At 56.3% G+C, this 24,655-nt stretch overlaps 1 protein-coding gene and 1 long non-coding RNA gene across 2 annotated transcripts in view; one reads left to right on the forward strand and one right to left on the reverse strand.

Annotated features, from left to right (window-relative positions):
- Positions 1–24,655, forward strand: part of ITPR3 (inositol 1,4,5-trisphosphate receptor type 3) — a 68,106-nt gene that overhangs the window by 11,088 nt on the left and 32,363 nt on the right. The window contains exons 2-14 of the mRNA XM_043907193.1: positions 3,369–3,439; positions 15,980–16,101; positions 17,909–17,995; positions 18,470–18,628; positions 18,815–18,913; positions 19,740–19,823; positions 20,352–20,498; positions 20,738–20,833; positions 21,361–21,411; positions 21,604–21,746; positions 22,617–22,716; positions 23,021–23,181; positions 23,791–23,932. Coding sequence (XP_043763128.1) covers positions 3,369–3,439; positions 15,980–16,101; positions 17,909–17,995; positions 18,470–18,628; positions 18,815–18,913; positions 19,740–19,823; positions 20,352–20,498; positions 20,738–20,833; positions 21,361–21,411; positions 21,604–21,746; positions 22,617–22,716; positions 23,021–23,181; positions 23,791–23,932 — 1,462 coding nt within the window. The remainder of the gene's footprint in view (positions 1–3,368; positions 3,440–15,979; positions 16,102–17,908; positions 17,996–18,469; positions 18,629–18,814; positions 18,914–19,739; positions 19,824–20,351; positions 20,499–20,737; positions 20,834–21,360; positions 21,412–21,603; positions 21,747–22,616; positions 22,717–23,020; positions 23,182–23,790; positions 23,933–24,655) is intronic.
- On the reverse strand, positions 18,477–20,182 carry LOC122696951. Its single transcript, XR_006341963.1, has 3 exons — positions 20,017–20,182; positions 18,793–18,903; positions 18,477–18,607 (listed from the first exon to the last, which is right to left on the reverse strand). It is a non-coding gene; the product is annotated as an uncharacterized LOC122696951 (long non-coding RNA).

Consider the following 24,655-nt stretch of genomic DNA (forward strand, 5'->3'; position numbering starts at 1 on the left):
CAGAGACCTTATCTTTTGCTTCTTGTGTGCTTCCCTTAGTAGCCAGTAAAATGATTAATTCACTCAGTATGTATTTCGAGTGTGCCACTCCGCGCCAGACAGGTGGTCCAGGTGCTGGGGATACAGGAGGAAGCGATACAGATGCTGAACTCTGACCTTGACATTCACCAGAGGAGGGCGCAGCAGGCCAGCGTCAGGTATGGCTGTGTGTGAACCTGGTTGGAGTCCCTCCACGGGAACACTGGCACAAAAGAAGGGGCCGAGGTAAAACAAGTCTTTGGGGGAATGATTCCCTTTAAAAGTGGATCTCTCTCTTCAGGTTGCCTCAAATATCAAAGAATTGCCAACACAATATTTATTCACAGATTTCCAAGCAACTCAGACGCATCCCTGTCCTCATGAACCTTCCATCTCAGGTCGGGGAGGAATAGGACCCCAAATAAACTGTAGCAGGCTGGGTGGTGCTATGGAGAACAGTGAGGCGGGCAGGGGGATGAGAAGTGTGAGAGAGGCAGTCCACAGTTTTTAAAAGGATAGGGAGGGAGCCCAGCCAAAGGAATGGGTCATTTGAGCCAAGATCTGAAGGAGATGAGGGAGGGGTGGAGCCAGGAAGGTGTCTAGGGTAGAGAGTGCCAGGCAGAGGGAAGAGCTGGGTCAAATCTCCTAGAAGGTTTGAGGAGCCTAGAGGAGGGCGGTGGGCTGGAGCAGACTGGGCAAGGGGCGGGGGGTGGGGAGGAGATGAGGTGTGAGAGGTGAAGGGGTCTTGTGAGTTCTTGCCTTATCCTCTGAGATGGGTGGTTTTGGAGGTTCCCAGGAGAGCACTGCCCTGATTTGACTGACCTTTTAAAGGAATCCCTTTGCTGCTCTGTGGAGGACAGGCTGTAGAGGTGAGGGGGTGTCAGGAGACCAGTGGGGAGGCAGTGATATCCAGGTGAGAGCCGCTGGGGGCCTGGACCAAGTGGTGTTGGCGTGATGAAAAGTCAGATTCTGTACATATTTAAAAACATTTTTATTGAAGTCCAGTTGATTGACAGTGTTGTGTTAACTTCTACTGTACAGCAAAGTGACTCATTTATAATATAGATTATTTTCCATTATGATCTCATCACATGATATTGAATATAGTTCCCTGTGCTTTATAGTGGGACCTTGTTGTTTAACCCTCCCGTATATAATAGTTTGCATCTGCTCATCCCAAACTCCAGTCTCTCCATCCCTCCCTGATGCCCCCCTGCCCACCCCGTGGCAACCACAAGTCCATTCTCTATGTCTGGGAGTCTGTTTCTGTTGCATAGATAGGTTCATCTTTGTCTTTAGATTCAGATTCCATACATGTTTTAACGATAAAGCCCACAGCATTTCCTCACAGGTTAGCTGTGAGAGGTGAGTGAGAGGACCAAGCGATTGGAAGGAGGGATTAGCTGGATGGAGAGAGGACTTCAAGAAGAGCAGGAGCTCCGCTGGGAATGTGCTGAATCCAAGTGGAGACGCGGAGTGGGTGGTTAGATTACGACTCGAGTTTGGGGGAAGAGGGACAGAGGAGGTGGAGGCGGAAGTTATCAGTGAACTTACAAGTGGTGCTTTGAACCCATGCTGTGTGGCCAAGATGACCAAGGGCCTGAGTGCTGGTGGAGGAGAGAGGATGGAGCTGGAGGCTGGGGACGGGGAGCCGTCTGAGTGGGTCCTCACCGCAGGCCCTTCTCTCCCCTTCCTGAGGCTGCACCATTGCCTTCAAAGCCCAGCTCCGCTGCTTGCTGGCTCTGTGTCCTTGGCCAGATCATTGCCCTCTGCAATCTGCCCTCCTGCAAAAACAGGGGAGACTTAGAAAATTAAATAATATGTGAAAACATTAGAAGCAAAATCCTGCTAGCTGTCATTATTGTTACTGTGGACTATGTCGTGCTGGTGATTCCAAAGGGGAAACCCCAGGCTCCTGTCCTCAGGGAACTCATGGTATAGACACCGCAAGGAGCCTCAGAGGAGACGTGGCCTCGGGAAAGGCCAGGACCAGGTGCTGCGGGAACGCGGGGCTGGGTGGGTCGGGGGACGCCGAGGGCGGGAGGGCACTGGCCAAGGAAGGCTTCACCTCAGCAGGGGCTGAGGATAAAAGAATGAAAGAATGGAGGGGCTTGGAGGGGTAGCGGTGGGGCGGCTGCTGGGACCACTCTGTGGAGGCGAGAGGTTTAGCACAGTTGGGGCAGGGAGGTTGTGAGGCTGGCTCTGGTGAGGTCAGATCACAAAAGGCCTTGTTGGCCAATCCAAGGAGGGGAGGAGCAGAAGGAGGCTTTGGAATTAGTTCTGTGACTTGAGACAGACTAATGTTCAAACCCAGTTTCCTCTTCTATAAAATAGTGCTCATGACTAGCCCCCTGCGGGGAGTTGGTGAGAATTCTGAGGCGGAGGTTGTGAAGTGCTGAGACAGAGTTGGCCTCTGAGATGGTGGCTGGTCGTCGTCACCATCATTGTGTTAGAGCCTTGTGTGACGTTGAAGAATGTTAAATGTGGGGATGGATGGATGGATGGGTGGGTGGGTGGGTGTCCTCCAGAGACTTGGGATTAACCCCAGCCAGGATGGAGGGGAGGAATTTCAGGCCCAGGGTGACCACAGCAGAGGGTCTGACAGAGGCTGGGAAGGTGCAAGGTCTGTTGTCTTGTCTTGGAGACTCAGAGGCTGTCCCCTAGTTTGGTGTCTCATAAGCGTTTCTCACCGGCTTGTTTCTGGTCTCTCTCTGCCTCTGCTTCTTACTCCGTTTGTCTTTCTGACTCTGCCTTTTCTGTCTCTCTGTGTCTCTCTGAGTCTCCTGTCTCTCGGTCCCCTTCTCTCTCCCTCCTCCATCTGGTCTGGGTGGGATCTCAGGGCCTTGCCAGGAGTTACGTGGGCAGTGTGTGCCAGCGCAGACTGGCTGCAGACCCCCAGGACGCAGCTCCAGCTCCATCAGGGGAGGGTGGTGGCAGATGGCATGTGCCTCTGAGCTTTTTGTGGGGGCTCCCCCACCCCCACCCAGGGGACCTCGCCTTTTAACAGTGCTGCCCAGAAAGGGGATGACTCGATGGTACGGGATTATCAGTGATGGAGAGAGAGGTTTCTTTCTTTTTTTTTTTACAGCAAGGTGATTCCATTTTACATGCATGCATTCTTTTTTCTTTTAACATTCTTTTCCATTCCAGTAACTGGATACTGAATGTAGTTCTCTGTGCTGTTCAGTAAAACCCTGTTGCTTATCCACTCCATATATAAAAGTTTACATCTGCTAACCCAGCCTTCCACTCCGTCCCTCGAGCGGTCTCTTTGGAGGCCGTCCTGGTGCCTGGGGCCGCCTGGGCAGGTGGGGGTCTTCTTTCTGCTGACTGGCTGCCTCGTCCCGCAGGTTGGTGGATGACCGCTGTGTGGTGGAGCCCGCGGCTGGTGACCTGGACAACCCGCCTAAGAAGTTCCGAGGTGAGTCCTCTGCACCCCCCGCTGACTCTCCTGCCCCGTGGCGTCCTGGGCGTGGACGCAGCCCGGGCCCAGCGGGTGGGTCAGGCCGGGCGCCCGCAGCCCTCGTGTCTGTGGAACCCCTGTCGGCCGAGGACGCCATCTTGTCAGGGTGGCCTCTCTCTCCACTTTCATGGGGGCACGCGGTGCTTCTCAGGGGCGCACCACCTCTGGCCGGGGGCCTGTCCTCCCCTGACCTCCCCGCACCGTCCGGGCTCTGTGCGTGACTGGGGACCTGCTCAGGCCAGAGGAGGCCCGGCCGGGGGCCCACGTCCCCTCCTCCCTCCTCCCGCCCCAGGCGGCGCGGGGGACTCCTGCCTGAGGGGGCTTGTGGTGCGGGCTCTGGCTCTGCTGTGTGACTCTGGGCGTCTGCCTCCCGGCTCTGTGTGCCCTGTGGTCCGTGGGCGCCTCCGCCCGCCCCGCAGGCCTGGGGTTGAAACCCTGCTGCCCCGAACCCTGCTGCCCCGGTGCCCAGCAGGGGAAGCTGTCATCGGTGACTCCCTGTGAGGCTGAGGCAGGCAGACGGATCCTGGGTGTGGTGGGCAGGGTGGGAGCGGGCCAGGACACGCCGGGCGGTGCCGCCTGTCTGCCCGCGTGGCTGCTCCTGGGGGAGAGGTCAGCTGGGATTGTCCCGAGAGGGATGCGGTTGAGGGAGGGGGCAGGATTCAAGAGGGCCCTGTGGCCTCCTGGGCATCTCTGCTGGGGCCTTGCCCATCCGTCGGAGTACGGAGACAGAGGGGGTCCCCCCAGGCCACGGGGGGCCCACATCTGCTGTTCTGCTTCTATCTGTGCCTGAGTGGGCTCTTAGGTCGGGGCGTGCCCGGCCACGTGTCCCCTGTGTCTAGCCCCGTCTGGTCACACTCCCTCACCTTTTCCCCGACCCCGGGCCCCTCCCCGGTTCCCACCAGCGCCGCCGGTGTTCTTTATCGGCCTTGCTCCTGATAAACGAGGACGGCTCAGGGTGCACATGCGGGCCACCTGCTCGGACCGCCCTGGTCCATGAAGTCGGGGTGGGGGGGCAGTTAGGGTGAGGGCGGGCACACGGGCACGTCCTGGAGCCGGAAAGAGGACAGCTGGCACTTCTGCTCTGGCTGAGGGCTTTGCGTGAGTTCTTAGGGAGAACTTAGGGCTGGAGGGCTTGGTGAGGGTCCCGAGGCTGGGCTGTGAGGGGCTGGGGGGCGGGGTCCGGGGCCGACAGGAGAAGACAAGGTGTGTGGAGTCAGCTGTGTGGCGAGGTGGGCGGTGGTGACGGACAGCGGGGTGTGGTGGACCAACGCTTGCCCTGGAGTTCCCGGAGACAGAATTTGGGGCCAGTTTGTGACAACAAAACCTCTACTTAGCAGAACAAGTGCTCCTTTGACTTCTTGCCCTCCTCCCGCCCCCTCCTTTCTCTTCCTCCCTATAGTCCCAAAGCCCGTGAGCAGGGCCCCCCCAGCCTCGGGGGCTGCCCCATGATCCCCGGAGACACCCGGGGGGCTCAGCCTCCAGCCTCCTTCCTGCCCCCTCTGTCCTTGGCCTGGGTGTTGGGGTGAGGCGGGCAGAGGCCCCTCCGGACCCCCTGGGGCCCTGTGTGGACCTGAGAAGAAGCCCACTCTCTGGGAGTCCGTGCGACCCCCTGGCTGGCGGGTGTTCGCTGGAGTGTGAGAACCTGGGGTCAGAGACGTGGGCACAGACCTTCCCAGCTTCGAGACCACAGTCCAGGGGAGAGAAAGGCCGATCCTGGCCCCCAGCCCGGGAGCCTGGTCTCTCACTGTTCTGTGTTTCTCCCCAAAACAGCCCTGGAGGGAGACCCCCCCGCCCAGGGTGTGGGGGCTGTGGCAGGCATCTAGAACTTGCCCAGAGCTCTCAGGGATGGCTGGCCATGTCCTGAGGCCGCCGGGGGTGGGCCTCTCCGTGGCTGGGAGCTGTGTCTCGCCCTCTCTCCCCACGCGGCGGGGTCCCCCTTCCCCTGCCGACCCTGGAGGTCCCCAGGCGGGTCGGCCAAGCCAGTGAAGCCGCCGCCCGGCCTCCATCGGCCTCTGGTTAGCTCTCTGCTTGTGGTCTCAGCTCCGGTACCTCCCAGGGCCGTCCCAAGCCCCGACACGCTCAGGAAATTCTTTCCGGAGCTGGCTGGGCCCCGGGAGGCCCAGGCTGCGGGCGCCCCAGTGTGTCGGGTACCACACGCCAGCCCGGCCTCCATGGCCTCCGCTTCGCTGCGGGGGCCTCAGGTTATGGCTCCCCCGAGTCCTGCTCTCCCTCTGGGCCGGGTCTGGGCAGGGCCCGTCCCACAGCCCTCTTCTCCTCCACGCTGGCGCGGGAGGCCCAGTGCAGAAGGACGCGCCTCCTTGTCTCCCTGGGAAGCTCCGCGCTCACATCCCTGCTACGGCAACCCCATGAAGAGTGTAGGGGTCACCTACCCCATCCAGTGGGGGGCAGGTGCGGGGCTGGATGAGGGGACTTCCAGTTCACACTGGGTGCTTCACACTGGGTGCCCTCCGCCCCCAGCCTCAGGCCTCTGCTCTCCCTGACCATCTTCCAAGCCCGGTTCACTGTTACTTGTATTGTGATTAAGATCCATTTCAACTACTAAAAAGAGCACGTAAGCAAAAATAACACACATCCGTGTACCCACGACTGAGCTGTCTCAGATCCTTTCTGCCATGGTTATTTCAGGTCCTCTGCATTCCTAAAGAGACAGCATCTTATGCCGAAGCCCCCTGCGTCTTCCCCAACTGCTCCCCCTTCCCCCTCCCCAGAGGCAGACACTCTCAGAAAGTGGGGTACCTCATCCAGGGGCCGGCTTTTATGCTTTTGCTACTAATCTGTAGAGACATTTCTTCGAGTTATATAGGGTATTCTTTTCCATTTTTCCGACCCCATATGTTAAAGGTAGCCTTCTGTACAAATCTTCCTGCAGTTTTTTTTTCATGCCGCACTGTCTTTGGGGATTTATCTGTGTTGATCCCTGTGGCTGTAGTTCATCTGTTTAATTGCTGCGTAATACTCCACTGGGGGAGTCAGCTGCAGTCCTTTATTCGGTTCTGTTGTGAGGAGCCTTTGCTTCATTTGCAGTTTTTGACAGTTGCCAACAATGCTGCAGTGGGCACCTGGTGCACACGTGTCTCCTGGGCTCGCGGGCAAGGGTTTCTCGGTGTGTTCCGAGGCGGGTGACCCCGGTGGGGGGCCTCTGTTCATCTCTCTAAGAACAGCCTTCCTCGGGGGCTGTGCGCGTTCACCCCGGCTCACCCCCGACACTGTGGCTGCCCTTTGCTGCAGCCCCATCCTGGTTTGGTCCCACTGAAATGTCTTCCAGCCCGCTGGGTGTGAAATGGCATCTCACTGTGGTTTTAATTTGCATTCCTCTGACTACTAGTGAGACAGAACATCTTTTCATATGTTTATGGGGTACTTAAAATTTTACTCTTCATCTTTTCTGTTTTTCCTTCTTGTAAAAGGAATACAAATACAGACTCTAGGATCCAGATGAGAGCACTGGTGCCCCCACCCCACCCTCTCCTGTCCCCATTTCCAGGGACTGCCCTACTGGAGAATCCAACTAGGTAATTTATTCATTCGGTTACACCTCAGAACACTGTGCAGACATCCATCAGGGCTTGCTCTCACGCCCTCTTCCATCTCCATTGTTGTTCCTGTAGGTAACCACTTTGTTCAGTGTCTTATGCATCCTCCAGTGGTTCTTGCAAATGCAAACATATATTTAGACTTCCCCCCTTTTTCATACTGGGGTAGCATTGTTTTTTGGGGCCATACCCACGAGGCATTGGTTTCCTAGTTCCTCAGCCAGGGATCAGGGGTCAAAGCCATGTCACTTGCAGTCAAACACTAGACCACGAGGTAAGTCCCTAATTCTATATAGTCTGTTCTGTATCTTTGCTCTTTCTACTTAGTGAGTCTTGCTGTGGATAGATCCTACTGGAGACCTTCTATATTCAGTTCAGTTCAGTTCAGTCGTTCAGTCGTGTCCGACTCTTTGCTACCCTATGAACCACAGCACACCAGGCCTCCCTGTCCTTACCAACTCCTGGAGTCCACCCAAACTCATGTCCATCGAGTCGGTGATGCCATCCAACCATCTCATCCTCTGCTGTCTCCTTTTCCTCCTGCCCTCAATCTTTCCCAGCATCAGGGTCTTTTCAAATGAGTCAGTTCTTCGAGACAGGTGGCCAAAGTATTGGAGTTTCAGCTTCAACATCAGTCCTTCCAATGAATACCCAGGACTGATCTCCTTTAGGATGGACTGGTTGGATCTCCTTGCAGTCCAAGGGACTCTCAAGAGTCTTCTCCAACACCACAGTTCAAAAGCATCAATTCTTGCGTGCTCAGCTTTCTTTATAGTCCAACTCTCACATCTGTACATTAGTACTGGAAAAACCATAGCCTTGACTAGACGGACCTTTGTTGATAAAGTAATGTCTCTGCTTTTTAATATGCTGTCTAGCTTGGTCATAACTTTCCTTCCAAGGAGTAAGCGTCTTTTAATTTCGTGGCTGCATTCACCATCTGCAGTGATTTTGGAGCCCAAAAAAATAAAGTCAGCCTTGAACTCTCTTTCCTCCCCCCCTTTTTTTTTTCTTTTAAAAACTCATTTGTAAAAAACAAACAAACAAAAAAACTCATTTGTATTCATATTCCTGGACAACTGTGAAAACTGTTCCTATAGATGATCTAGTTTTAAGCATTTCAAAAATATTTATTTTTTAATTGTGGTGAATAGCTACACAAACTTTACCGTCTTATTCATTTTTAAGTGTATCATGTAGTGTACTGTTCAGTCACTAAGTTGTGTCTGATTCTGTGACCCCATGGACTACAGCACGCTAGGCTTCCCTGTACTTCACTGTCTCCCGGAGTTTGCTCAGTCTCATGTCCATTTAGTCGGTGAGGCCATCAAACCATCTCAACCTCTGTCATCTCCTTCTCCTCCTGCCTGCAATCTTTCCCAGCATCAGAGTCTTTTCCAGTGAGTTGGTTCTTCACATCAGGTGGCCAAATCATGGGAGCGTTAGCTTCTGCATCAGTCCTTCCAATGAATATTCAGGGTTGATTTCCTTTAGGATTGACTGGTTGGATCTCCTTGCTGTCCAAGTGACTTTCACGAGTCTCCTCCAGCACCACAATGCGAAAGCATCAGTTCTTCGGCACTAAGCCTTCTTTATGGTCCAACTCACATTTGTACACGGGTACTGAAACGACCATAGCTTTGACTATATGGACCTTTGTTGACAAAGTGTACAGGTCATAGGAATTCCATGGCAGATCAGTGGTTAGGACTCTGTGCTTTTATTGCTGAGGGCCCCTGTTGGATATCTGGTTGGGAAACTAAGATCCTGCGAGTTGCATGGCCTGGCCAAAAGAAAAAAAAAGTGTATAGGTGTATGGTCAGTGGCGTTAAGCGCTCTCTCATCAGCCATCACCACTGTCCATCCACAGAACTGCTTTTCCTTTGGTAAAAATGAAGCTTTATATCCGTTAAATAATAACTCCCCCTTCACACCCCATTCCCCTCACCCCACCATCCGACTTCCTGTCTCTATGAATCTGATTAGTCTAAGTACTTCACATGAGCAGCATCATACTGTATTTGTTCTTTGGGGACCGGCATATCTCTCTTAGCCTAACCGCTCCAAGGTTTACCCAGGTTGCAGCCTGGATTTCTGGCCCTCCCCCGCCACGGCGCCACAGCCGTCCCTCGCGTGGCTCCCCTGTAATTTATGTAACTAGTCCCCTTCGACGGGCGCATGGCCTGAGACCAGTCTCGACCATTCTCGACAGTGTTGCTGCAAGACCCTTGTCTCTCGTCACGTTTTTTAAAACGGAGGTTTGTTGATTTATTTAGTTTTGGCTGCGCTGGATCTTGTTGCTGCACAGGGACTTTTCTCCAGTGGCGACACGGGGACTCTCGTTGTGGTGGCTTCTCTTGTTGGGGAACAGAGGCTCTCGGGAGCCCAGGCTTTGTTCCACGCAGGCTCCGTTGCCCCACGGCATGTGGAATCTTCGCAGACCAGGGATCAAACCCGTGTCCCTTGCATTGGCAGGCGGATTCCTGACCTCTGGACCACCGGGGAAGCCCTCTCGTCGCTTTGTACAACTGTGACTGTGCCGTAGGAATGCAGGTGGTCGCGGCTGTTGTTTAAGGACCAGTGGCGAGATTGCTGAGTCCCAGGGAGGGGACGTCTGTGGGTTCTGATCCAGACTGCAAATTTGCTCCCCGCTGGGATGGTCCCGTTTAGTGCCTCCCGCAGCGGTGTAACCAGAGAAGGCAAACCCATTCACCCCGTCCATCATTTCTTCTGCTGGCTACCCCAGGTCACCAAATGTTGTGCTTATTCCAGGAGAGGTTTGCTCACTTGGCCCATCCCTCCACTTTCTGCCCCCACCTCCCCCCAGCAGCATCCTGTGGCTGGTGTAGATTCTCCACTGACTGTCACCTTTATAAACCTGAGTATCACGGTCACACCTTTATTTCTCATCCCGTCAGCTCCTACAGTGCTCTGCCCGGCATGCACCTTCTACCAGCCACGCACCCTGTAAGTTTCACATCGTTAAGGCTGAATAAGCTTTGCGTTCTCTTCTGTAACGGCAGTGGAGTCTTCAGTGTTCTGTAAGTTGAGTCTAAAAGTTAAAGATTAGAAACAGGTGTTTACATGATTTATGCAGAGTTTATGCATAATTGTGTTTGTGTAACTTTATTCCCTGTGCTTTGTTCTCATCTCAAATCCCCTGCTAGTGTTTTTCAACCTTGGTTGAGCAGAAGAACCACTTGGGATTGAGGGTGTGGGTGGGGTGTGCCTTTAAAAATGCTAGGCTTCATCCACTGCCCAGCTCTATGGGGGACCTGAGAGTTTGTGTTTTTTTAAATCTCCCAACTCCCCTGTATGATTCTACACAGTGGTTTTTGGAGTGTTATATACCATAATCAGGAGGAGAAGGGGATCACAGAGGACAAGATGGTTGGATGGCAACCCTGACTCAATGGACATGAGTTTGAGCAGGCTCCAGGAGATGGTGAAGGACAGGGAAGCCTGGCGTGCTGCAGTTCATGGGGCTGCAAAGAGTCGGACAGGACTGAGTGACTAAACAACACCAACAGTCAGTTTCCAGGAATGTCAGTTGATTTTGTTTAATAAATGACTGTCCTCTTGTCTGCAGCCTCACCAGCCCTACGCCCGGCACCCCTGGTCCATGCCCAAGCACACAGTCCTTACTGTAGGAAGCCTCCCTGGACCCCGACTTTCCTTTGGCCTTTGATGCTGCTGCTCCTGTGTGGGTCCAATCCCCTGCTGCCCTTACACCTTTCCTTCTCTCCGCCGTTCTGCCCTGAAGTCTGGTGAAAAGGAAGGTGCTGGCCCCTCCTGGGTTTGGGCAGGGCCACCTCTGGGCAAAGAGCAAAGCAGAGTGGAAGCATGGAGATGTGCACCGGGGTGAACCTCAAGCATTAATTTATTTATTCATTTTACTTTTTGCTGTGAGGGGTCTTCGTTGCTGTGCACAGGCTTTCTCTAGTTGTGGTCAGTGGGGGCTACTCTCTAGCTGCAGAGCACAGGCTCTCAGGCACGTGGGCTTTATTAATTGCGGCTTGAGGGCTCAGGAGTTGTGGTACATGGCCTTAGTTGCCCTGTGGCATGTGTAATCTTCCTGGACCAGGAATCGAACCGATGTCTCCTGCATTGGCAGTCAGATTCTTAACCACCAGACCACCAGGGAAGTATCCCAGAAACATTTTAGTGGGCTCAAATCATTTATTCATTCAATAAGCAATTTTTTTACTTGCATTTCTCCTCTGTTTTTTAAACTGTTTTAAAAATTGATGTGTAGTTAGTTTATAGTGTTGTGATAGTTTCAGATGTATAGCAAAGTGATTCAGTTATATATACTTATATATATGTATGTATGTATGTATTTATGTATGGGTTTCCCTCATGGCTCAGACAGCAGAGAATGTGCCTGCAATGCAAAAGACCTGCGTTCAACCCCTGGGTTGGGAACATGCCCTGGAGAAGGGCATGGCAACCCACTCCAGTTTTCTTGCCTGGAGAATTCCATGGACAGAGGAGCTTGATGGGCTACAGTCCATGGGGTCGCAGAGTCGGACACGACCGAGTGACTAACACTATATGCTATGTGTATGTATATGTATTCTTTTTCAGATTCTTTTCCATTATAGATTGTCGCAAGATACTGAATATAGTTCCCTTATCCAGTAGACCCTTGTTATTTGTCTGTTTCTGTGTATAGTAGTGTGCATATGCTAATCCCAATCTCCTAGTTTATCTCTCCTCCCACCCCAGCCCTCACTCACCCCTTTTGGTGACCGTAAGTTTGTTTTCTGTATCTGTGGATCTCTTTCTGTTTTATTTTTTTATTTTTATTTTTTTCTTTATGTTTTATAAATAAATTCATTTACATCACTTTTTAGATTCTGTATATGTGATATCATATGGTATTTGTATTTCTCTTTCTGACTTCACTTAATATGATAATCTCTAAGTCCATCCATGTTGGTGTAAACGGCATTTTTTTTTTTATTGCTGACTAATATTCCATTGTATATATATACTACACCTTCTTTAGCCATTCACGTGTAGATGGACATTTAGGTTGATGCTGTGTCTTGGCTATTGTAAATAATGCTGCTGTGAACATTGGGGTGCATATATCTTTTTGAATTAGAGCTTTCTCCTAAATATGCCCAGTAGTGGGATCAACAGGCATTATATGTTATGTATTGTGGGCAAGGCTCTAAGGGAGGATCTGTGTAAGAGAAAAAGACAAATTTGACAAGTTCTAGGTAGCAAGTTTCCAAGAAAGATAAAGAGGAAGCGGGAGCAGGGAGGGATCACTTCTGGCGTCAAGTCTCTGCTGGGATGCTCAGGGCAGCGTATGTTCTTCAGATCCAGGTCTGACCCCTTGTGGGCCGTTAAGTCCCTGTCATGGGGTCAGCCATCCTTCAAAGAATGCGATAGAATAGCATTAGGATGCATCTCCTGATCCATCCAGTGAGTTTTAAACGTGAAGCTTTTTTATTTCTAGAAATTCTGTTTGGTTCTTTTTCTGCTGTGTCATATTTTATAGTTTCCCGTTTCTTGCAGAGACCCTCAAGCTCTTCTTTCATTGATTTAAGCAGAGTTTTATGGTGGTGGCTGTGTTTGAGTCTCCTCGGGTCTGTTTCTAGTGTCTTGTTTTGGGCTTGTTTTCTCTTGTGGCGTCTGGTTCCCAGGAATTCCTGGTTATCTTTGACTGTATATGGGTCATTGCATTTGAACATCTGGTCTGAGGGGCTATAGACCAAAATGATGGTATCTTCCTCCCGAGAAGGTGTGTATATCCTGTCCTCAGATTTCTGGGGACCCCGCCTGCCCAAGACGCGAGCCTGAAGCCAAGCTTGAGTTTGGGGTTTCTGGCACCATCCAGGGGACTCCGTGGGGCCCTAGTTCCAGGAAGGAGATGTTCTCGGGGGTCAGCCTATGCTAGGGGTGTAGCCCTTTGAGGGTCCAGCTTTTAAAGGGAGGGTCTCCTGTTATACTTCCCACCTTCCCTGGACCTGGGCTTGAATACCTGCCTTGTCACCTGGCAAAGCCGTCCAGATGAGTTCGTTTTCTCTGGACTCAACAAATGCCTGGTAAAGTTGCTTGGGTGTTTACATACCTCCTTGGTTCCCCTTTCGATCTTCTGTTCTGGCTGGATGACCCCTCACTCAGTTCTTGGCTTGTGCTAAAGTTGCTTCAGTTGTGTCCGACTCTTTGTGACCCTGCAGACCATAGCCCGCCAGGCTGCTCTGTCCATGGGGTTCTCCAGGCAAGACTACTGGAGTGGGTTGCCATGCCCTCCTCCGGGGATCTTCCCCACCCAGGGATTGATCCTGCGTCTCTTACGTCTCTTGCATTGGCAGGCAGCTTCTTTACCACTGAGCCACCAGGGAAGCCCCTCTCGGTTCTCTAAGAAGTCTTAAAATAATACACGTTTGAAAAATCTGGTTGTTTTCATTGTTTTCTGGTGAGGTGGGACCAGAATGGATTATAACCAGGGTTCTCTGCCCTGTCAGGCCTAGAGCCTACTCATCACCACCAGGGACAGGAAGTCCCCATTTGTTTCATGAAACGGTGACCTCACAATCTCTTTCCTCCGTGAGTCAGGTCAGAAGAGTGAGAACTCTGCTTTCAGGCACCCACGGCAGCGTCTGTCTCCCCTCCATTTCTCCTCTCTGCTTTGGGTGTGGCGGGGGTCAGCTGGGTGGGGAGGGGCGGGTTGCACCCCATCACCAGGGCTTGCTGCCCTCCCCGGCTCCAGGCTCACTCAGGGCCTGGCCTGCCCCCTCCTGTCTAAGTAGACCAGCCAGCCAGACTCAGAGCCTCCCTTTAATATTATAAAGTGGAATTAAAAAACAATACAATCTATTCATATGCATATTTATGTAATATAAAATGGGGGTGTCTAGGGCCAGGATCTGAGTGAGCCTGGAGCCTGGGGGGCGGGGCGGTGGGGGAGGAGGGTTTGCGGGTAGGGAACAGGGACAGTGTAATGCCCCAAGCATGACTGAGAAAAAGATGGACAACAGTGATAAGCAAGTAACACACAGATTTTAGAAGGAAATCTTGGGCACAATTAGAAGACTCCAGGCAGCAGTCAGAGCTGGCCTCTGACACGGCCACAAACGTAGGTGGTGGGTGCAGCCATGTGATACCTCCTCTGAAACAGCACAAATCTCCCTGTGAGGTTTGAATAACAAAGGACAACACAGATCCCTGTTTGTATTGGAGTTGCATTCCTGGAAAAGACAGTGTTTGCTAAAAGCATACAAAAAAGACTGCTTCTGTGCACCACACTGGGCCCAGAGCGCGCCCGCAGCCATCCACCTGTGAGCGGGCGGGACCCCTTTGCGTTAGGGCGCTGGCGCCTAGCATCCCTGTCCTGCCCCCTACAGGCTAGCTGTGACCTCACTGGTTGGGACAACAAAAATCACCCCCTCCCATTTCTAAAACACCCCACTCCCCCAACTCCTACTGGGAACTATAATGTGATGACCAGGGGACCAGGAGCCCTGAACACTCCCATTTAGCCTGGAGAAGCAGGAGGACTTCCTGGAGGAGGTGACACCCAGCTTCTTGAAGGTTGGGCAGAACCCTGTGAAGACATGCTCTGTGCGAAGAATTGAGTGTTTCCGAAGTGATGCCCACTCACGCTGGTGGCACCAGGGTGGGCAGACTAGGGCAGCCTTGTTGGCTGCATCTGCTTGTGGAATTGTCTTTTCCCCCCTGCTTTCAAGGAAGTTCTGTGTTCTCTGAACTTTGCCTCACTTGGTTTCCCTTCCTGATGACCAGGGGCCTCTGCCTGCTTGTGGGCTAGGCAGAAACCCCAGTTTTGTTTTTGGTTTCCAGCGGCTGTCGGACTAGCTTTGACCAGAGTGGGGACATAACCTTCCCTTAGAGGGTAGAGGGAGGGGCCTGTGGTGGGGGCGCCCCGACTCTGTGATCTGCCTCCCCGGGGGCCCTGTCTGGGTTCCCAGCACAACTGTCTTCCTCCTGTATTGCTGCTGGTCAGGGAGGCACAGCACTGCAGCTGGAGAGGGGTCTTAGAGGCCATGAGCTCAGTTCTCTGCTTTCCTGGGATTCCCTCCTGCGACAGAGAGCTCACTGCCTCACAACACAGCCCACGGTATTGTCAGACAGGCGCTGTCCCCATGCCAGCATTTCACAGCACCCCAAATCCTGTCTCTTCTCACCGCACTTCAGGGTTTTCCAGCTCATGCCTCCTTTTCATAGGTAGAAAAATCTTAACACTCTTTCTGGAGTTTGGGCTTATGAAAATCATTGACGTTGTATCTATTTCCAAAATAAAACCCAGCTAATAAAGAACTTATTTCTGGAATTTTAATTGGCTCTGTCCTAGGTTGAATTCTCTAGAAGCAGAGCCTCAAAGGGAGAATTATGAAGAAGGGGTCCCAGGCAGAGTATCAGGGAGCCCCCCTCCTACAGGCCAGGGACGAGCCGAGCAAGGAGGTGGTTTCAGGGGAAGACAGGCCTCAGGTTGATCCCACAGGGACCACCAGACAGTCTCCTCCTCCTGCCGCGGGATGGAGGCCACCTCTGCTGGGGGGGTGGGGGGGGATGTATTGATGACTTCCCAGGGAACTGTGGGGAAGATAGTGGTGGTCCAGAGAAGAATGCTGCTGTGAACTGTCGGCCGCCAGAGTACAAAACGTGGAGCCAGACCGGGCACAGGAGTGGGGTTTTAAGGGCTTCTGATAAGCCTCCCGTGGGGAAGCGGGCATGCGTCCGCCCCCAGGTGAGGGGCCGGTGCTTCCCAGCCCCTCCGTCCTACTCAGCACGATCCAGGGTGCTTCAGGTTCTCCGGGGGTCTTCCGACGCTGCCTCTTCACCCCGGTGGGGCCAGGGGCAGTGGTGGGGGGCAGGGCAGAGGCGGGGTATATGGGCAGGGCTGCAGGCTGGGGTCTTCCCGGAGCCCCGCATGAACCGATCTCCCTCTTTCTGCCCCCCAACCCCCCAGACTGCCTCTTCAAGGTGTGTCCCATGAACCGCTACTCGGCCCAGAAGCAGTACTGGAAGGCCAAGCAGACCAAGCAGGACAAGGAGAAGATCGCTGACGTGGTGCTGCTGCAGAAGTTACAGGTGTGGGCGTGCGGGTGTCCACTGGCCCGTGTGTCTCACGAACCCGGGCACACGCACAGGGCTGCCACTCATCAGGGCCGACAGGGCCTAGTGGCCGAGTCCTGAGGTTTGACCCATCAGGCCAGAGACCTATGTGTGTCGCTGTGAAGGAGGTGGGGGGTCTGAGCCCGGCCAGAGGCCCACTCATCCACCCCTCTGTGCCAGTTGGAGGCAGGTGTCTTCTCCTCCAAGCCAGTGCAGCCCTGTCCCAGGACCCGTGGCACAGTGAGCTGTGGACTGCCTTCAGCGGGTCTTAGCTAGGTCTTCAGCGGGACATCGTAGTGCAGTGAGAAACCTGGGCAACTGTACATGGAGTTACTGTGGCTTCTAGAGAAGTGCTTTCAGTGAACCTGATTTGAGAACTAGTCTTAACCTCTCCCTCATTCTGTAGAGTTGGAGCCTGGGGCCGTTTGAGGGGACTAGGCTGTTGGGGCCATCCTACGAGTTGGCATGGGGCTTAGATGGTCCCTGGGTCTCTGGCCGATGTTGTTGCGTGGGGCCCAGCTGTGGCTCTCTAGGCCTGGCATTCACATCCTGGCTAGTTCTCTCCGGACCGAGCTCAGGGCTCCCAGCCCAGTCCCCGTAGAAGCGAGTGGGAGGCTTACCCAGGGTCAGCAAGGTTGTAGCATGCTGCTGGGACCCTCCCCTGGGCCTGGAGCCCCAGCCCCTCCCACCACCAGGCCGGCCTTGCTTCCAGTATCGCCTTCCCCCAGGAGGTGGGTGTGAAATGGGGAAGAGGGCCCGCCCCGCAGCTGTGAGCCATGCTGGAGAGGGGGCTGGGTGTGCGCTGCTGAGCTGTTTTACCCGAGACCGTCTTCACCCCCGCTGGGGGCTGTCGCGAGCTTTTTCCCTGCTGCTGCCCTGCTGCCGCATGCCCAGGCTGGGCTGTAGGTCTGGCAGGGTGTGGGGCATTCACGTGTGGGCAGATCCTCAGCACCACACGTGCTCACACAGCCAGGCACTGAGGTTTGTGCAAAGTCACGTGGTACCTGGCACGGTGCCCCGCAGACACCTTCCCACTAGCTTCAGGCCTGAGGCCCAGATAACGGGACTGAGGAGGTGGAAGGGGCAGAGGGACCACTGCTTTAAGGAGAGCTGGTCTGATGGAGGAGATAGCGCCGCCCCCCCACCAGCAGGACCCCCCCGCCCCAAGTCTGATGCAGGAGGCATGGTGTATCCTTAGGCAGCTTCCAGGCTCATGGGACAGAAGAGCCTAAAAAGGTGTCCTTAACGGGAGGCAAACCAAATCCTGGAGGACCGGAGCTGGATCCTTCAGAGTTGGCTGTGGCCCGTCAGGGAAGGCTCCCTGGAGGCGGTGGGCCGGGAGCACACGCAGTGCTGGGGAGGGAGAGTCTCAGAGGAGAGGGAGGAGGAGGAGGAGAACATGGTGCCCAGCATACCTGCAGGGCTGGGCCAGGGGTCCTGAGTCGGGGCCCCAGGACTCTGGTGTGACGGGGGAGGAGGCCCAGCCTTAGGTTATCTGCTGGGGGTGTCGGGGCTGTAGGGGGCTCAGGGGTCTGTTGGCTGCCCCCTGCCCCAGAGTGAGGTGGTGGGAAGGGGGCAGAGAGGAGGGGCCTAGTGCCCCGGGCTGCCTGCTGGGTGCCCAGGCTGCCCCTCTGCACTCTGAGCCTCATTCTCCCATAGCAGCAGGAGGAACAGGGCAGATGGCCTGGGGTGGGCGGGGGTGGGTCCCTCTGGGTGCAGTGGCAGGGCCTATGGGTTCGGGGGTTTGGGGGGCCGCCCTCCACTGCAGCCTGTGTCTGTGCAGCATGCGGCCCAGATGGAGCAGAAGCAGAACGACACGGAGAACAAGAAGGTGCACGGGGACGTCGTGAAGTACGGCAGCGTCATCCAGGTGCGGGCGGGCAGCTGCGGGCCGGGGCTCCCCCCGGCCGGCCTGTGGGACGACTGCCCGCCCGCCTCTGCTGTGCCCGGTGCCTCTGAGCCGTGTCCACGGGGGTGTGTGTGTGTGTTCAGCACGGTGGTCGCCAGCGCAGGGCCTGGAGCCCCGGGGGCCGGGCTCACGTGCTTCTGTGGCCTGGGCGAGTCGCTTCCCCTCTCTGGGGCTCTCCTTCCCCAGCCGGACAATCAGGCCAGCGATAGTAAATACTTTTGTCCAGCTGTTCCAGGGTTACGGGAGCTAATACGAATACGGTGTTTAGAGCAGCGCTTTTTTGTGTGATCACCTGGGTGCCAGACTGGGTGTGGTGTGACTGTGCGTGTGGTCGTGTTTGCGTGTTTGTGTCCTGTGTGTCCAAGGGTCCTGTGCACCCCCTGCTCTGATGGGCCGGCCTCCTGGGGTGACCTCACCACCCCCCCGCCCCCCCAGCTCCTGCACATGAAGAGTAACAAGTACCTGACCGTCAACAAGCGGCTGCCGGCCCTGCTGGAGAAGAACGCCATGCGGGTGACGCTGGATGCCACGGGCAACGAGGGCTCCTGGCTCTTCATCCAGCCCTTCTGGAAGCTGCGGAGCAACGGGGACAACGTGAGGATGGCCTGGGGGGAGGGCCCAGGTGGAGGGCACAGGCCGCAGCTCCGTGGGGGCTTCTACAGGGTCCTTGGTGGGGGGCTTGCACAAGCTCAGGCCTGTTTCTCAGGGGGCAGAGTGACCAGAGAGAAGCCTGGGGGCCCGGCCCTCCGCACACTCACCCTGCTCCGTTGGTCCCTGTAGGTGGTTGTGGGGGACAAGGTGATCCTGAATCCCGTCAACGCCGGGCAGCCTCTGCATGCCAGCAATTACGAGCTCAGTGACAACGCCGGCTGCAAGGAGGTGACCGGGGAGGGGGAGAGAGGGGTGGGCTGATGTAGGCTGGGACCTGGGATGCATTACAGGAGTGCCTGCACCTGGCCAAGCGTCTCTCGAGCAACACAATCCAAAGAAACTATGAGACTAAGCATAACAGCATGCATTCACAGTGGGGGCAATTATGAACGGTAGGATGCAAAAAGGCCAAAAACCAACTGCTATTTCTGAGATACTGGGAGCGAAAGCCAGGCACTGCGCGTGATGGCTGCACAGGCACCAGCAAGGGGGCGGCAGGCCGCCTCAGCCACACCTCCGGCCCGGCCCGGCCCGGCCCGTGGATCCACCCCCGCTCTCACCCTTTATAAGACGAGCTAGCAGGGCGCCTGGGACTTGTTTTTGCTCCCTAGGGCTGCGGCATGAATCCTGCTAAAGCCTTGTCTGAACTGGTTGTCTGGCCTCTTATTAATTTCTGTTGATTAAAGAGTCCAGGGACCCTCGTTGGTAGTCTCTTTGGGCCGACCCTGCAGTGGAGGAGTGTCTATACACCCCCTCCCCGCATGGTCGCTCCCTGTGGCCCTGTCTACCCCTGGAGGGGCTGGGTGGGCTGGGTGGGCCTCCCCGCCCCCCTTTCTGTCTCCCAGCATCTGCCCACATGCTCCACCCCACAGGGTGGCCGCCCCAGGGCCGCTGGGCTGGGGTCTGGGGGCCCTGGCTGGGAGCAGACACCCCCTCCCTGTGCTCATTACTGGGGGCTGGGCTGGTTTCCCCTCACTGCTCTGGGCCTTCAGCCCGGCCCACTCCCCAGGGGCTGGGGGCCTGCGCAGCCTCACGGGTCTCTGTGCTTCCTCAGGTCAACTCTGTGAACTGCAACACCAGCTGGAAGATCAACCTGTTCATGCAGTTCCGAGACCACCTGGAGGAGGTGCTGAAAGGGGTGAGGACTGCGGACACCCCTTCCCCTGCCGCCCCGCCCGCCCCGGGTCCCCTTGCCTGCCTGTGCCCACCTGCTGGCACCCGGCTCTGCTCCCTGTCCGGCCCCCCCTCCACACACCCCCTTCTCTGGCTCCACACCCCCTCCAGCCCCCCCACCCAGCAGGGCCGTCCCCAGCCGCCCCGGCTGGCCTCACCTCATGAAGAGAGGCTCCATCCTCTCCCAGTCCTGGCTGAGCTCACTTTGTTCTCTGGGAAGGGGCTGTGGGCGCAGATCCTCTGAGCGCTCTCCCCCCTCACCCACGCCTCTCCGCAGTCCCAGCCCAGGCCCCCTACCCTCTGCCCCGTGCCCGTTCCGGCAAGGACGCCAGGCTGCCCGGTCAGGGCCTGTGCCGGCTAGGGTGGGCGCTCGGACACGCGCGGGGGTGGGCTGGGGCTCTGTGTGCCTGCTGGCTCTGGAAGGCGTCTGAGACGGGTGAGCTCGCCCGCCGGGAGGGTCCCCGGCTGCCCTGAGCCCACGGCCCGCCTGCAGGGAGACGTGGTGCGGCTGTTCCACGCGGAGCAGGAGAAGTTCCTGACGTGCGACGAGTACAAGGGCAAGCTGCAGGTGTTCCTGCGCACCACGCTGCGCCAGTCCGCCACCTCGGCCACCAGCTCCAACGCCCTCTGGGAGGTGGAGGTCAGAGCCCCGCTTCCGGCCCCGCCCGCCCTGCTCTCCCTCTCTGGGCTCCCGCCCCTGCCTGGTGGGAGGCCACGCCCCCCGCCCCCCGCCCCGCCCCCCCCCCCCCCCCCCCCCCAGCGTCTGTCTCCTCTGAGCCCCTCCGTGGCCAAGGGGCCGGAGAGGATCGCAGAGCCGCCCACCCAGAGCCCTCCGGGCCTGCAGTGCTCCTCCCATGCATTTCTTCCTGCCTCGCCCAGGTGGTCCACCACGACCCGTGCCGTGGAGGAGCTGGCCACTGGAACGGCCTCTACCGCTTCAAGCACCTGGCCACCGGCAACTACCTGGCTGCGGAGGTGGGTGGGGAGGCAGAGGGCATCCTGGGAGCCCCGGCCTGGCATGTACGAGCGTGTGTGCCTGGCACACGCCTGCATGCAGACACGCGTCTGTGGACCCTGGTTTATTTGTGCTCGTTTATCTATTTAACCAGTATTTGTAGTCATGCTCGGGTGATAAGTCTCATGGGTATGATGATGCCCCTGCTCTGTGCTAGCAGCTGTCCTAGGCCCTGGGGCTACAGCAGTGAGCACGACTCCCAGCCCTTGTGGAGCTTACATTCTGCATCTGTCTCTGTCTGTGATGCACGGCCTTGTGTGTATTGGGGTGTGTGTGTGTGTGTGTGTGTCCGTCTGTCCGTCCAACTGTGGGTCTGTGGAGGGCAGTGATCTTGTGGGTGCGTCCTCCAGGGCTGGCATGAGTCCTGGGGCTGGGCTGGGCACCCCTGGGAGGGTAGGGGCTGCCTGTCCCAACCCAGGGTCGTATGTGGACATTGTTTTGGAGCGGGGATCATGTGGCTAACTCCCCACCTTGAATCTCTGAGCAGGAGAACCCCAGCTACAAGGGTGACACCTCTGATCCCAAGGCAGCAGGCGTGGTGAGGATTGGAGGAGGGTTTGGGGGCGGGGAAGGGTGACCATGCGTGGCTCTGGGGTAGGGGGGTGGGGAGTCCATGAGACCCTGGGAAGTGGGCTGGAGGGAGAAGGCCTCTCGGGTGGGATCCCGAGTGGTTTTGGGGGGCCTGAGAGGAGGGAAGGGCTCCTGCCTGAGTCGGGGTCCCTGCCCCCAGGGCGCGCAGGGCCGTGCAGGTCGCCGGAACGCTGGGGAGAAGATCAAGTACCGCCTGGTGGCTGTGCCCCACGGCAACGACATCGCGTCCCTCTTTGAGCTGGACCCCACCACGCTTCAGAAGACTGACTCCTTCGTGCCCCGGTGGGTGGGCGCTGTGTGCCTGGGGTTGGGGGGGTTGCCTGGGCTGGTAGCCGGACCCCCAGTACCCCCTGCGCCACTGTCCTTCCTTGCAAGACCCGTCCCTCTGGAGATCCAGATCCGAGGCAGCTGTAGGCAGCTCACCCCCACTGAACTTGGCATGTGCCGGGCCGCGGGCCCTGCACCCTGGGTGCTGCCTTCTCTCCCGTGTTCTTTACAGCTAGTCGGTCTGGGGCTCAGGACACAGTGGGTGCAGGGGACGGACTCCCTGACCTTTAAGGTCCTCCAACCTGGAGATTTTAGGATGGAACATCAGGATGCTTCCTGGGTGTCAGTGAGGCTTTAACATTGACCTCAGGCAGCTGACTCGGTCACTTGGCCCTGACATCCTCACCTGAGTAGTGGGATTATCGAGTTACCCATCAAAGGGCTGATGGGAGGATTAACCAATCCCTTATCTGCATCTTGAGGCCAGATGTACTTGGAGGTTCAGATTGTTTCTCATTTCTGAAAGGTAATTGTGTTTCACAATCAAAGACATGACTATTTCTGATGTGAGACGCAGGCGTGTTGACACTGAATGGGATAAATAGTGTAAATAACCTCATTTGTCCAAATGAATTTGGGTCCCGAGCTTGCACGCATGCCTGGCCTCTTGGAGCGCGTGGGTCTGGGGAGAGCAGGCGAGGTGTGAGGGCCTGGGAATGCATGGCAGTTAGCACAGGGCCTGGGGTTTCTCTCCTCTGGCTCCTCACCTGGGGGGGATGGGTGCCCCTGGCCCACAGCCACTGGCCGTGGAGCCAGGAGGAAGACGCAGGGCCGCGGGGGTTAGAGCCGGGTGGTGCTGCAATGTGTTCCCTGTGCCGCCTGCAGGAACTCTTACGTCCGGCTGCGGCACCTCTGCACCAACACGTGGATCCAGAGCACCAACGTGCCCATTGATGTTGAGGAGGAGCGGCCCATCCGCCTCATGGTGTGGGCCCTGGGGGCTGGGGGCTGGGGGCCGGGCTGGGAGCTGGGGGCCGGGCTGGGGGCCGGGGGCCGGGCTGGGAGCCAGGGGCTGGGCTGGGGGCCGGGGACCGGGCTGGGAGCCAGGGGCTGGGCTGGGGGCCGGGGGCCAGACTGGGAGCTTGGGGGCCGGGGGCCGGGCTGGGAGTTGGGGGGCCGGGCTGGGAGCCAGGGGCTGGGCTGGGGGCCGGGGGCTAGGCTGGGAGCTGGGGGGCCGGGCTGGGGTCCAGGTTGGTCCCTGGAGGCCCTGCTGACCTGTATTCCTGCAGCTGGGCACGTGCCCCACCAAGGAGGACAAGGAGGCCTTCGCCATCGTGTCGGTTCCCGTGTCCGAGATCCGAGACCTGGACTTTGCCAACGACGCCAGCTCCATGCTGGCTAGTGCCGTGGAGAAGCTGCATGAGGGTTTCATCAGCCAGAATGACCGCAGGTGGGCCGCAGGGGCCAGGTTCCGGGGGTTCCCCGAGAGTCCTCGTCCTCCTGGGGTCTGTGTCTCATGGACAAAGGTGGCAAAGCAGAAGCCGGACAGGCTGGGTGGGGTGACAGGAAGGGACTAGTCCCTGTCAGGTGCTGGCTGACTTTGGGCCCCAGGCTCACTGCTGACACACTCCAAGAACCAGCTCTGTGATGGAGTCACCATTCCCCCTGTTTCACTCATGATGCGATTGAGGTGCAGAGAGGTTCAGAGACTTGTCCATGGTCACACAGCTAGTAAGTGGCAGTCAGGATGGAAATGCAGAGCCCTTCTCACCAGACACCCACCGTGTGCCTTACTGGTTTTTCTCCAGGTCGGAGTATCCTGGGATTCTGTGTCCAGAGGGCACTTTGGAATCCAGGGTGGATGGGGGCAGGGGTGTGCGTGGAGAGCAGCTCAGGGTGAGGCTGGGAGAGAAGTGGAAGGCAGGTGTCAGGCTGTGTGCTGTGACAGTAGGGCTGGCATGTGGGGAAGGGCTGGTTGCCCTTGGGGGCCGCAGGGGGGTCCTCAGGGTGTCCAGGGTCAGCCCTTCACACTCCTCTCGCCTGGTGTCCCTTTGTGAAGGTTTGTCATCCAGCTGCTGGAGGACCTGGTGTTTTTCGTCAGTGATGTCCCCAACAATGGGCAGAACGTGCTGGACATCATGGTCACCAAGCCCAACCGCGAGCGGCAGAAGCTGATGCGCGAGCAGAACATCCTCAAACAGGTGGCCGCGCACACCTGGGGCTGGGCGGGCCCCGGGGCCGGCCTGTGGCCGGCGAGCAGGACGTCTTTTATTTATTTATTTCTGTATATGTGTATTCTCTTTATTTTTGGCTGTGCTGGCTCTAGTTGTGCACGGGCTTCTCCTTGGGCTGGCTTCCGTTGTTGCAGAGCCCGGGCTCTAGAGCACAGGCTCAGTAGGTGTGACCCATGGGCTTAGTTGCTTCATGGCATGTAGGGTCGTCCCAAATCAGGGATTTGGCATTTGCAGGTGGATTCTTTACCACCGAGCCACCAGGGAAGCTCATCTTTTTGACATGAGCTTGCTTTTCACGTCTCCAGCTGAGCTGTGGCCTCCCTTCTGTTTTCTCATCGCTTCTTTAAACATTTTTAAAAAATTATTATTATTTTTTTAAAAATTTGAGGTGTGGCTGATCTCATCACTCTTTTTTTTTTTCATCACCTCTAAAAATAAGTATTTATTGCACTCTTACCATGTGCCAGGCTCCGCCCTTAGTGCCCTGCGTGAATCACCTTATTTAATCCTCCCAACCCAGCGAAAGTCTTATTAATTATTATCCCCATTGCACCCTCGAGGCATGCAGAGGTTGGAGTCACTTGACCGAGTCCACATCTAGGAAGCAGTAGGGCCAGGATTTTCGTGCAGATGTTAGAGAACTTGTGCTTTAAACAGATTTTTTTTTCCCCAAATTTTTATTATGAAAAT

Source organism: Cervus elaphus, chromosome 7 (genome assembly GCF_910594005.1).
Source record: "Cervus elaphus chromosome 7, mCerEla1.1, whole genome shotgun sequence".
In the NCBI taxonomy this organism is placed as follows: Eukaryota; Metazoa; Chordata; class Mammalia; order Artiodactyla; family Cervidae; genus Cervus; species Cervus elaphus.